The 13,409-nt window shown below is 38.9% G+C and overlaps 1 protein-coding gene across 2 annotated transcripts in view; it reads left to right on the plus strand.

Moving 5' to 3' along the window:
* The first annotated feature begins 993 nt into the window (after positions 1-993).
* Positions 994-13,409, plus strand: part of rhpn2 (rhophilin, Rho GTPase binding protein 2) — a 33,549-nt gene continuing 21,133 nt past the window's right edge. For both annotated transcript variants that reach the window (XM_079340388.1, XM_079340389.1), the window contains exons 1-2: positions 994-1,246; positions 8,463-8,578. In XM_079340388.1, the coding sequence (XP_079196514.1) occupies positions 1,181-1,246; positions 8,463-8,578 (182 nt within the window). In that variant the 5' untranslated portion in view covers positions 994-1,180. The remainder of the gene's footprint in view (positions 1,247-8,462; positions 8,579-13,409) is intronic.

Consider the following 13,409-nt stretch of genomic DNA (forward strand, 5'->3'; position numbering starts at 1 on the left):
GGCAAACTATTTAAATCAGCTTAATGTCAGAGACGCTCGAGCCTACACATTTAAAAAGTCTTTAAAGTAAATTTTAAAAAAACAATTCATAGAGAATATCCTTGTCACTGTCAATGTGGTTTTGAACATGTATGTGTGTTGCTTGTAAATATGGAAGTGACATCAATAACATGGCCTATTGTTGATAGATATGACACATGAACGGAATAACTGTTGGACATTTCATCAAAGCCACCCAGTGGCCATTTTCCTCAGACATCACACTGAAGTTGTATTTACAGTGAACCTGATTATTAACCATTATTGCTTCACTATTTTTATGTAATTGACATTTGTAGATGCATTGTATGGTGTAAATCCATGGCCATGTTTCGAGTAATATAAACATAGGCCTATTTGACAACTAAATTAGCTGCTATAAGACGTAACTCGCTCATGATAATATCTGATAGTAGAATATGAGTTGTCAGATATTGTGGTGTACAAACATATTTATGCCATAGACTGTTTTTTCTACTGTATCTTTAAAAGACAAGTATATTATAACATACATACAGTATTAATTTTTCTTTCAATGTTTTGAATCCAGATCCAGAGCCAGAGGTCACTGGGTAAACGTAAGAGCTAATAAGTTACTGAATGCTGTTTGACATTGGGCTTACCTTTTCACAAATAACTAACTAGACAATAGGCATGATTTAAAACGTGAAACAATGTCTGAGCTTATATAAAAATGTCTATAATTCGGTGGCCTAAGTGTATTTATCTTAACACTGATTTAACAGATAGGCCGATTAAGCGCACACATTATAGGGCTTGTAAGAAAAAACCACACACATATTTCAATGTTGTACTTTTATGTATCTGTTCTGTATGCGTCACTGCTCTGTGAGCTGTAGCCTACATCACCTGAAGGTGACAGGTGCAGTTTGCGTTGTGAACGCAGCATCCTGTCTATCCCGTTTTTTTTTTTTTTTTCATTTTTGGGCGGAGTTTGAGTTTCTGGGAAAACTGGCTGTCTGATCTGGGTAGAGTCAGAGAGCAGACGCACTGACGGGAAGAGGAAGGATACCTACCTGTTGGATCACAGCGGAGTCTGGTTTAAATTAATAAAACTTCACATTACTTTACTATTTCACCTGTTTTCTAATCGGAGACGGTCAGAACCTGAGGCTTCAGGATGACAGACACTCTTTTACCAAACGGCATTAAAGGCAGCGGAGGAGACAGTCCGTACTTCAAAAAGGTGAGTTTGCTTTTGGTCACGTCACTTTCTGATCACAAATAGACTACTGAATATATGTTTGTTGTCATTACTATTCACTAAGGGCAACACATGTGTTAAATGTGCAAATATAATATAATTTTCTGTCTCGCCATGTGTAGTCTCAGGTCATGGTTCATATAGCGTAATATCGTAACGGAGCCAAGAAACTCATTTAATATCACAATCAATGCCATTTCTCTTCTTCACGACACATTTCTTTTATTGCTTTAGTAGTTGGGAAGTCAAACAGTGAAATGGCAGGGTAAACATTTCAGTGTTCAATAAAATACAATTAAAGATTTATTAATAGCGCCTAATGGGAGAGATTAGGTCATGTAGGCTTTATTTAGCAAAGTCACATTTCTTTGTGAACAAAACATTTATTCTATATACAATAAATAGCTTAGGCTTCTCAAGCTCCTGATGTGTCAACAACAGCCGAAACCACATCACTGTCATCTCCACCTGGTACTGTGCGTGTTCGCGCGCGCGCGTGCGTGTATGTCTGTTGTGTTTGTGTTACTGCAAGAATAGCAGTGTCTTCTGCAGTTACTGATAGTGGGATAGGCTGAATGAGCATTGACTAAACATGCCATAATGAACGTAATCAGCTCCCTGCTGTTGTCAGAAGAGTGATGGCGATAGAGGTTGCCTCTGGTACATTTAGGCAAGATTAGCCTTCTGCACTATAGGTACATTTTTGGCATGTTGGGTTTGTTGATACTTTTTTTATCCTTTGAAAATAGTTAAGCATATTTCCATTTGTTATCTTAAAGAGTGCATAATAAAAGAGTGGTGTGTTTCAGAAAACACAAATACACTGACCATTGACCTTTCTATTTTTGGAACTGCACACATTGGATGCTCTAGATAACTGCATCAGCTGGATGATTAAAATGTAAAGGAAAGTGACAAGTTATCTGAACTGCTTGTCTGCTCCTCAGATAAGAAGATTCATGCTTGCCTTTTTTTGCGCCTTAGTTAATAGCATTAACACTCAATAAATCAGGACCAGCAGAGGAACTGTTATTAGTCGTTTGTTTGACTTTTTATTAATGTAACATTTTTATGCAGGAATAAACCGATATTTGGGTTGAACGTCAGTATCCAGGTGTGGCCTGTTGACAGACATTGGCTCATCTGCAAACACTGCGGCATGCAACGATTAATAGCCAATGTTTATAACTTTTGTTGCAACAATTTAATGCTCGAAATGACCTTAGTCTGGGAGTCTTACACAATCTCTGGGATGGATCAGTGACTTGCAGTTCTATGTTACATTTCATTTTAAGTGGAGGGGACTTCATCATTTTAAATACAACACATCTCATCGGTCATTTGAATGGCAGACACAAAAAAATAATGGGGAAAAAACCATGGGAGACCACCATGGCAATTGGCTAAGTTTTTATAAATAAAAAACACCGGCCCTGATTTTCATCATTTATACATCACCACTTTTTTTAATGAGTCGTGACTTTGACCCATAAACAAAAACCATATGGTTTGGGTTCGCTGCCCCCTTGCTTAGAACCATTGGGCTACATGTATGCTATGAGAAAAACAGTAGGTGGGTAATAAACTTGTGTATTTTACTAAGTCCCCTGTCTGCCATACTGTGGAACATGTGCTAGTGCTCACAACTCGATTGTTTTTATATACAAGCTTGTTTAGATGGGCATCTGAACAGGGCTTTTGTGCCTTCCAATCCCTCCGAATCCCCCTCTGAACGCTGTCTGGATTTAGGTTTTGTACTGCACTTCCTGTGTCTATAAAAAGGTCAGTGGGAGCCAGAGTCTGGCACTGTCATGGGGCATGAAGGGAGACTGAAGAGCCTAACAACTATTTACAAGTTATATTCTTTATTAATGTAACTAGTCTAACTTTTTCCATGCTTCCTACTCTCTTCATATTTCCTTTGTCCTTAATTGAAAGATCAGGGGTTTTTACTCTCATTGCAGAAACCCATCTGTATGAAAACGCATGCACATTCACTGAAACCACAAAGCAATGAGTTCAGCGTTCTCATTTTGTCATGTTTAAAAGATTTGCAATTTGGAAAGTTTTTGGGTCAAATGTAAACCAAGTGAGCCAAGATGATCTTTGCTTCCATGCTTTGTGCCTCACTTTGTCCTGGGTGAAAATGAGTTTAATGATTTACAAGGCCTCGGTACAAGGCCTCAGCGGGCTCGGCTGATGCTCCAGGGAGCTGCTGTGGTTCAGGGCTCCCTTCCAAACCCTCCACTGTTTCACCTCCAGCTGGCTGACGTCCGACTGGAGGGTTGCAGGATGGAAAGATGGCAGGACAAAAAGCCGAATAGGCATGTTTCTCCTCCTCATCCTCCTCAGCCATCGAAAGCATTGACGTAGAATCTGGCCTGAGGCTGTCCTGCAGCCAGACCACAGACACAAATTGACAACATGTGTCCCGGTGCACAAACCAGACGAGCTCCTTGGACTTGGAGACGCAAGTAGAGTTCCTCAGCTGAATTTGTTGAGGAAAAAAGTCAAGTGAGAGGTCCAGCTGTGATCCAATATTGTATATTTTAGTTTTCACTAAAGATGGGTGTCTTATTTTAGATTGAATCAACAAAGTGTTCCCACTTGTAGTTTGTGAAATCAACTAGGCAACAGTCCCATTTCTTCAGCTCAACACTTACTTCAACAAGTGAATATTTGTTGTTTATTTTTAGCTGATCCTGAGTGAGTTAACTGGCACACATTGGTGTTGCCCCTTCTTGGTTAGTTTCCAATCAAATTCACCAGTTACATAAACCATCTAACCCATTGAACGTTGCTCTACATATCGTGTGTAAAGCCTTTGTTATATAACAGCAGAATGGTTTGCTGTGTGATGAATATGAATATGGACAGGACTGTTTTTGTGTTTCTTGCTAATGAAGTATTTTGTACTCCCAGAGAGAAAGACTGCACTGTTTATGACGGGGTTCAGTTCCCTGAGTTGTTCAGTGGGTTACACAAGTAAGGAGCAGAGCCAAAAATATGGGTTCACTGCCACGGGTCACTTGATGCACATCAAGTTTTCATTGAAATAGTTGGGGAGTCACAGATAACTTTGTATCTCATTCCTTTTTTGAGCTCTATGGAGATCAAATGCACAGCAGGGAACATCTCCACTTAGGGTGTAATGCCAATCCAAAGATTAGCCAAAGGCCTAGCTTGTAGCGCTGTAATTAACACATTTTTTGTAATGATACAGGACTATTTTAATTTTGAAAATAATGATTAATTAAAAACAAAAAATAAACATTTCTTAATATCAAAGAGTCTTTTAAACAGAAATATGAGCTGACAGTTTTCTTACTGAGCTCTTACAGACACATACACTAAACAATGTTATTATTTAAAAATACATAATGATATTGTGTCGTTGATAATTTAATGTACCCACATAGGTGAATCTTTACACCCCTTTGATGATGTCTTGAAGGAGCTTGGAGGTCTGATTGTCGCTTACCTCTCTATTAGAACACATACAGCATGAGTCGGTGTCCTCACTCACGGTGAAGCATTTCGTCATTCAAAACCACACCAGTATTTACTGTTGTTTGCTTCACGTGTACATGTGCGCATTACAGGGGCAACAATGAGAACAGAACACGTTGCATACGCCATCATAAGTTCATCCAAACACTGGTGGACATTTTTAAAGAATGCTTTGCTCTGACGCACGATCTGTTGCATCCTTTTGAAGTCATAGCTGCTTGTAAAGAAATACTAATATTACTACATTAGGTGAGAGCAGACATTTCTCTATGGTTGAACACAGTGGGGAAACATTAGGCATAATGAAGGTTGACCACTTAGTAACATAAGCCATAGCTTGTACAAGTGTCACATATTGTTCCATTTCAATAGATCCACAATGTCCTTCTAAATGTGCTGGAAGCAGCAGCGTTTTAATAAACCATCCTCCATATAAAGTACTTTTATAGCATTCAAAATGTGAAAACAAATTAACTCTAATTTTTTAAAAATCTTTGGTTTCATGAGTGTCACCAGAACTTTCTCAGATTATGTGACAGACAGGACAGAACCTGATTGGACAAAGATCTTAAATGAGACTTGTTTATTGGATATGAGAGTCAGAATGCATCGTCATGTTTTTCTTCTTTACTGAACTGTTGAGAACAAAGAAATTATTACAAAGATGTGTTTACTCTCAGTGTAAACGCTCATTATATTAGTCACAGACCACATAGGCTCAAACTGAATTTCTTATGGATGATACATGATCAGTGTAAAGTTGCTTTTGTGTATCAGGATCATCACTAGGAGTGCTCGCACGAGTCTTAGTTATTTCAAACTACACCAAATGGACACATGGCATAGTGCTATAACGGCTATGATAAAGATCAACGACAAGCCCCTCCCTTCATCTTTTGTACATACAGTATTTACCTCATACCTTTTGGTATGATGGTTGACGTGACAACACACTTTAATAAGTCCACACCCTCTCCAGTTATAAGCTCATGTGCTCAACCTCCATGTAATAATAGCTGCTGCTATGTCCAGTCAGACCACACCCTCTGATGTCCTTGATACTACAGTGAAATGAACAAGGCTTTCATTTGTAAAAGTGGTTAATCATTACACGTTCAGGTCACTGAAGTGTTTGTATAGAAACACCTGAGTCACTACAGTGGAGTCATACAGAGCAATAAAACTAGTATATGCCTGATTTCAGGTGACACTTGTTGCCTGAAAGACGTCATCTTCCTTTGGTTTACCTTTGATAACTCATATTACCTGATGTGTCTCTGGATTAACTCATAAAACATGACTCAGATATACAGTAAATATGTGAGATGTGACGGGGCAACTAAATTCCAGTCCCATGAGGTCACCTCAAATTATGAAAAAGAACAAAAAGACAATGCCTTTGAGCAGTTTTCTGTCATCAAGAGGTCTTTTTTTTGATGATTTTTTGGCAGTATTATACAGCTGAGAGTAGAAGCTGACAGGAAACAAAAGGGACAGATGCCAGAGGAGGATGAAATGTAATAAAGCTGGTGGATTCTAATGCAGGATGTGGCTTATACTGTATGTGCTGTACAGTACTGTATATCTCCAAACATATGACTAATGAGGGGTCCAATATTAATAGTTGTATCCTATAGAGCCTTAGTTTATACTCTCTCTTTTTATGAATATTTGAAAATTTACCAAAGAAATCATGACATTTGTTTGTTTTTTAAAATGTTGTCTTTAATCATAAGTTCAGGCTTCTTCGACAAGTCTTGACAGTGCACAGCTGCCACTGATCATGTGAGGAAGTAATATGTAAAAAGACTTTTTGTGTGTTTTACAAGATGAACTGAATCCATCCATACAATTCTGGTGCGAAGTCTGAAACAGTGACAGCACTGAGGGATGGTATTAAATGTAAAAGAGTGACCTCAACCGCTGTGCACAACACACATGTACATGTTTATTTAAAATAAGTTTGAAGTTAGAAAAGTCTGACGAGAAACTCCTAAAAATAAAGTTTTCATGTTGTGTTTCTAAATTCTTGGATTACAAATTTGATTCTGAGCCATGATTGTTGTGGATGTGGTTCACTGTTCTTCTCAGATATAACTCAAACAGGGATTCAGGTATTTGTCTTTAAAATTTCTGTTCAGTTATTAAACTAAAAAAAAGAAAGAAAAGCTGCTCCCTTTGTAAAACACGGAAGAGATGATTTTCAGGTATGCCATTGGGGTCAGGCTGTTTAACGCTGAGCTGAGGAGTCAACAGTGACAACATATTTTGGACCATGAAAATTGTGCTGAAAAAGAAAATAGGTTCTCTGGTTCTTTGCCACCTAAAGGACAGTCTCATACTCTTCTCTTAGATATTGCTAACAGAACAACAGCTAGCTGAGGCTAGCTCGACCACTGACCTCTTAGTCAAACAAATGACTTCAGTGTAAGTGTCCGAACTCGAGGGCTGGGAACAAACTGGTTGGACTGAGTCGACTGGTCTCTGTACATCATGTGTTTTTGTTGCTATCTGACGTACAGTAGACACACCTCTGCTGTGCTGTGACTCAGTCAGTGTGAATGTCTCAAATGGCTTAAGTTTATCTGTGCTTTTGTGAGTGAAGGCATGTTGACACTGTGAGGCTGTGGTTGTGATAGGGGCAAGGACACAAAGTCCGGCCACTCACAGGACAGTCGCTGTAAACACAGAGTGAGGGCAAGTGTTTGAGTACAGACTAAAAATGTGCAGATCACACACACACACACACACACACACACACACACACACACACACACACACACACACACCCAACAATTCATTCTTACTCTAACATTACTGAGTAGAGATAACTTTTTTAAAAACTTCATGTAGAAATGTAAATATTTGGAAGTCAGAACCACCTTTATTAACCAGACAACACGTTTCCAGCTCTGTTTTCATGAATGTTTAAATGTCATTGACCTAAGGATTGTCATGATAACAGATCACTTTGACACGATTCTCGTAAAAATTGAGAAACACATTTTAAAGCCAAAGCTGAAACTCACTGGATGTATTCATGTGCCTTCTAATGCTGTGTTTACTTTGTAGCTCTAATTGATTATTTTTATTAGCAGACTACTTTAGTAGCGCTTACATAAATGGTCCTGTTTTCTTTTTACTTCATTTGAGTTATCAAAACAATATCATTTCTAAAGTGCAGTTTGAACTGATGTCTTCAACATCGTGAATATAAACATAAGTCTAGTTGCTGAAACTGCTCTGGGATCCTGGTAAAATCATCAGCCCATGTGTTGATTTGTTTGAAAGACATTTCAGTCAGGACTTTGTCAAAATGGAAACTGTGATGCAATTATTTATATTTAGTGGTATGGCTCTGAGGGATCTCCCCGCCCTTCCACGTGCTTACGTGAAAGTATTTAGCCGGAACAATACACATTCATGCCCTTCCTTTCTGATAAACAAGTGAGGTGTCCCATGCATTTGGCCATTTTTTTAACCAGACTTCACAAGCTGCTCCTTTCCACCCTGAAAAGTAGCCACCATGAGAACACGGTAAATTGTTTCCAAGTTATTAATTGAAATAACCTTCAAGTCCCAAGTCAGTTGACATGTTACGTCTAACAACGCAGGTTTTCTCCATATGTTTGTGTTCTGTCAGTCATCTTTTGCTGACTTGTGTCTTTGAACCTGTTTTCTTTTTCAGGGTTGTAGCCCGTTCGCCCAGACTGGACGAAGCAAACTGCAGAATAAGCGAGCCGGTCTGAACCAGCAGATCATCAAACAGATGAGGATGAGAGCCGGGGCAGAGAACCTGCTGAAGTAAGAACAAAACTGATGACTCATGCTTACATAATACTGTACACTTTGTGTCAGCTTAATTTGGAGATTAGCAAAAAAGTGTTCTTAATGAATAGTAAAAGTGAATCATTCCAAAACTGACATTTTAAAAGACAAAGTACACAAGGGTTTGAACTCCAACACATGCCATTACAGCTATGAATGTGTACGTGTTGCATAAAGGAAACCTGCTGTTTTTCTCTGCCTGCTCCACCGTTCATTCATCATTCATTCATTTGATGGTAAAGCCAGCAGTCTGTTATGTCACTGTGGTGGATGTGACCTCCAGTAAACTGCAGTTGTCTGTCATCGGTCTGTCATTAGTTGTCATGACATCTTGGTAAGACTTAAAACCACGAAGTGGGCAGACAATATTTCCTGATAACCATCTCGAAGAGGAGCATTCCTCGCATCTTGACAACAAAGAGCTACTGTGACATCTGGCTTGAAGGAAACCAGAAAAGAAACCAGAAATGTCAACGTCGCTGAGCCTTTTGTATTTTGATTATAGGCTGCAGACTGTGATGGTTCCTGTTAGGGTTGGGTTGATAGACGGTGCCAGCGTCCATCACTTATGGGTGTCAACGACCCCAACCGCGTTACAGTGATTCAAAAGTCAAAGTGATTGTTGTTTTGTAATTCACTTCAGCGCGTCACTAAATTCCTGGAGTTCGGGAGCCTTCATACGCCTCGTGTTTCGAGTCGCGTAATGTTTGAATGTCTCTTTATGTCACCTGTGAGGTAATGTAAGCATCAGACTTCTGCACAGTCAGTCAAAGTAAAACTGCATCTCAGACAGCAACAGAGCAGGTAGTTACGTTGCCTCACCACAATCTGTATCTAAATTGTTTTAGCTAACTTCAGTCTCAGAGATGGACAGATTAGCTTACAGACATTACTCATGTACAGACAAACAATTTACGTACAGTACACTGAAACAAGGACGGAGCAGGGACACGTGAGGTGATTGTAAACAGTGACATGCTCTGCTTCCATCACAGTTATTCCACTGGGACACATTGCATGTCTGTGAAGTGTCAGTGTGTGTGTTGAACCTCTTCCTTTCATGTCAGTGGCCGTGTTAACTGAGCAGCCACACAGCCTGCACTGCTGCCTCCATGCGTCCTCCACAGAGGTTGCATAAAGGATCTTCTCAGTTATTTTGCTTTTCCCACACAGTTCTCAGCAGAAATATACAATCAAAATGATTAAAAAAAAAGCTTTTCATTTAGATAATTAGGTCAAACAACCTGTACCCCTTTATGATTTTTGTAGCTAAATATGAGAGTATGGTAGAGATGGGCCTGGAGCAGTAGCTCTGCAGAAACTCTGCAGCTGACAGGCTGTGTCTTTGGACTCCACAGGTGTGAGTCACACACAGTTATAGGTGAGAAGTGTGTCCAAGACATTTACTTGTGTGGTTAAAAAGTTAGTTATGATGACATTGTGTCTGCTGCATACTGTGTATCAACTATGCAGAAAAACAACCACTGATATCATGGTCCATGTTGATGTTTCACTCGTCACATGATTTTGTAGACATTTGCTCACTTGCTTTCTGTCTTGGTTTGAGATGTGCTGATTTTGTGTGAATCTGTTTTCTGCAGGCAGGTATATCTACATATTTTAAGTATTATATAGTATGCATGTGGAGCTCAACAGGAAACGGCTGAAACTACTTCTTTTTTAAGGCAGCAACATCGACATTACTTTATACTTGATGAGGAGGTGATTTAAGCACTCTACGTATTTCTTAAAGTCCTCGATGTCTTTTAGCCACTCTGAAGCATTTTATATGAAAGCTACAGATGCCAAACAGATCAAAAAGGATAATATGTCTCGAAACCATTGTGTGTTTATTGTTTATTTATTGTTCTCTCGGATTTTGAAAACGCAGCAGGATATTCCTTTCTTGCATAAATATCTGCTCTTGTAGGATTAATCATGGGAACTAGAGATCATACTTCTCAGTAGGTACAACTAACCAGTAAAGAGTTAACATAAAGTTAACCCACATAGACAACCTCAGGATATTTTTCTGTCAATGGCTTAAGCTTTGCAAAAAACCCCAAACCCTATAATTACTGAAGTGCTTTTTACAATTTTACACTCCTTAATTACATGGGACCTAGTTTTTTAACCAATAGTGGAGCGTTGCCCTGAGGACGAGCTTAAGTGTGATGCTTGAAGTCAATCAGGTATTCTAATGTGTTGTTTCAGAAATCTGAAGGGTTCATGGCCTGTCCTGTTGTTACAAAAAGTGATTACACAGCAGGATTTGGTTGTTAAAATGTTATTGATAGAACACAGATCCAACATCTGAGAACGATATTGATTATTTTGTGTTTTTATTTTTTAAATCTCTATCCTGTAAAACATACATTGTACAAAGGACACTTGTTCATAGCAAGTCTCTGCTCCACCTGCCAGAAAGTGAAACAGGCATGTTTTTGCAGTGTCTGCAATATGCAAAAGAGCTTTCCATGATGATTGAATGTGTAGCCCTCAAGGTAAATGCCTCCGAAAGGCTGTTGGAGATAGTGTTGATGTAAGAAGTACTTTGTAATGTGTCACAACTGACCTGAGGTCAGTCACTTTTCTTTGAGAAAAGTGCTGTTTTTTTCCCCAGGGATTGACAGAGTGGGTATCATGTGGTCTTTTGGCTAATTGTATTATTTCAGCTCAGAGAGTTAGCCTTGATCAACTTCAAAATGAGATGTAGTTTAATGACGAGCGCATTGAGGTTGATAATTGGATCATTTCATGGTGAGATGTAAGACTTTTTAAGAAAGACTCATGAACATTAGTTCTATTGTATGGTTAATTTAAAGAAAAGAGACAAAGAAAGGATTTTATTTAACCTTTAATTTATTATTCTTTGTTTGATTCCCAGCCTATTCATGCTGTGACAGAGCAGTTTGATCTGTTTCCATGACAACTTTTGAAACGTTGCACTCCTCAAACCTGCCACACTGGAAACAAAACACGTTTTCCTTCATTTTCACTTACTTGCTAAAAATCAACAGCTGTGTGACAAAACGTAAACAGAAATGGAATATTGTAAGCTTCATAAAAAATGGTGTTTATGGCAGACTCACTGGACTGGATTGCAAAAGTTAACTGTTACTGTCTACCTTTTGTTCTGCAGAGTTAATGCGTCTCATAAGCCTTTTTCACACCTACACTCTGGAAAATTTGAAGAAAATTTCAAGGTCGAGCGGCCCCTGAAGTTGGCTCATGAGACAGGACATATAAAACTAAGAAAGAGTCTAATGCTACAATCATGACAGTTTTTGCCTTTATATCAGTGCTCAGTGTAATTTGACGTACTCTCAGTGTCAACGAATAGGTGGTAAAGGACAAACTTGCAAGCAGAAAGGAGTCTGATGTGTTCGCTCATCTCTGAGTTTTCCTGAATATTTCCCGCTGCTTTCCTTCACGTGGAAATGTTACTATGGAGCCATAAGAAAAGATTATATATAACAAGGTTGCATTCAGACATGCAGCTCACCATTTTCAAGAGTTCTGTGAATGTGAGAATTTAGAGAAGTCAAGGTAAGTTGATAGTACGCCTTGGGGCTTTTCAGTAGCGCTACTGACTCACTCAAGTCGCTCAAGTTTTTCTTGAGCTTTCTTAGAAACAAGGTCCAAAGAATAATCTTAAGAAGCTTCATATTTTTATTGCAGAGTGTAGCCTTACGTTTACCAAATGGATCCGATCTGTTTTCTTTTATTTGTGTTAGGATTAGTCTAGAAAGAGAGGATATTGCTGTGTGTGTGTGTGTGTGTGTGTGTGTGTCTATTAGACCTGTGTTAGGCCTCGGTTAGCTACAGTTGCCCCCACATTCCTTCAGTGCTTCACAGTCTGTCTGCCCAGCCAAGGCCAGCGGCGAATGGACATTGTGTGTGTGTGTGTGTGTGTGTTTGCCCACCCAGCTGCAGCAATGAGAACAGCCTGGATGCATTTTTGAGTTTCAGGTATTCTCTCAGATTTATTTTCCTCAGTCAAACACAGTGTGCTCCACCTGTGTGCTCCACCTGTGTTTGGGAGAACAGAGTCGTCATGTTGTCCTAAATGTTAGAAAGAGTAGCTTGAATGCATCTGTGCAAAAGTCTGGCCCTTTGCATGCTGATATTCTGTGATATATTTTAAAGCATCTTATGTAGAATTATTTTGACCCATGTTGAACCCATATCTTTTATTGAGCAAACTTTGTGTCAGACTTTTTCATTTTGTGCAGTCTATTCCCTAACCTCGCTGTTTTCTATTTCTTTCCTGTTCTGCATTCCTGTCTCTATCAGCAACAGGTGGAGTCAGTCTGGTCCGACCAGTTCTCTCCTCTTTTCTTACAGATACAAACAAAACAGTGAATATCACATGTACACACACCCCTTTGTACGAGTGTTTTAGGAGGATGTTTCTTTGTTTTTTTGTTTTACTTCCATAATGATTTTGGGAATAAATAGCCTACAAGAAAAATGCAAATGCAGAGAATGGATCCTAAATCCAAAGACACTGAATCCTTCATTTCGAATGACGTATGCTCAGTTTTTGCAAAACGGTTCTCATGATAGTGTCAGCGGGGATATCTTATCTTGTGTTAAGAGTTTGTGGTTTAAAGGTTATTCCTTTAACATTTAGAGAGCCGTTGCGGAGGAGATAATAACATTTCTTTCACAGGTTAAAAAGCATTCCATGTGTAAAAATGAAAACAAAACAAAATAATAATAATTTGTTGAATAAGAATAATTATCCTTTGTCTTCATGCTAATATAACATAATTCATCTTGAAGGACATCTCTTATGAAACGA

Source organism: Symphodus melops (assembly GCF_947650265.1).
Source record: "Symphodus melops genome assembly, chromosome: 3".
Lineage (NCBI taxonomy): Eukaryota > Metazoa > Chordata > Actinopteri > Labriformes > Labridae > Symphodus > Symphodus melops.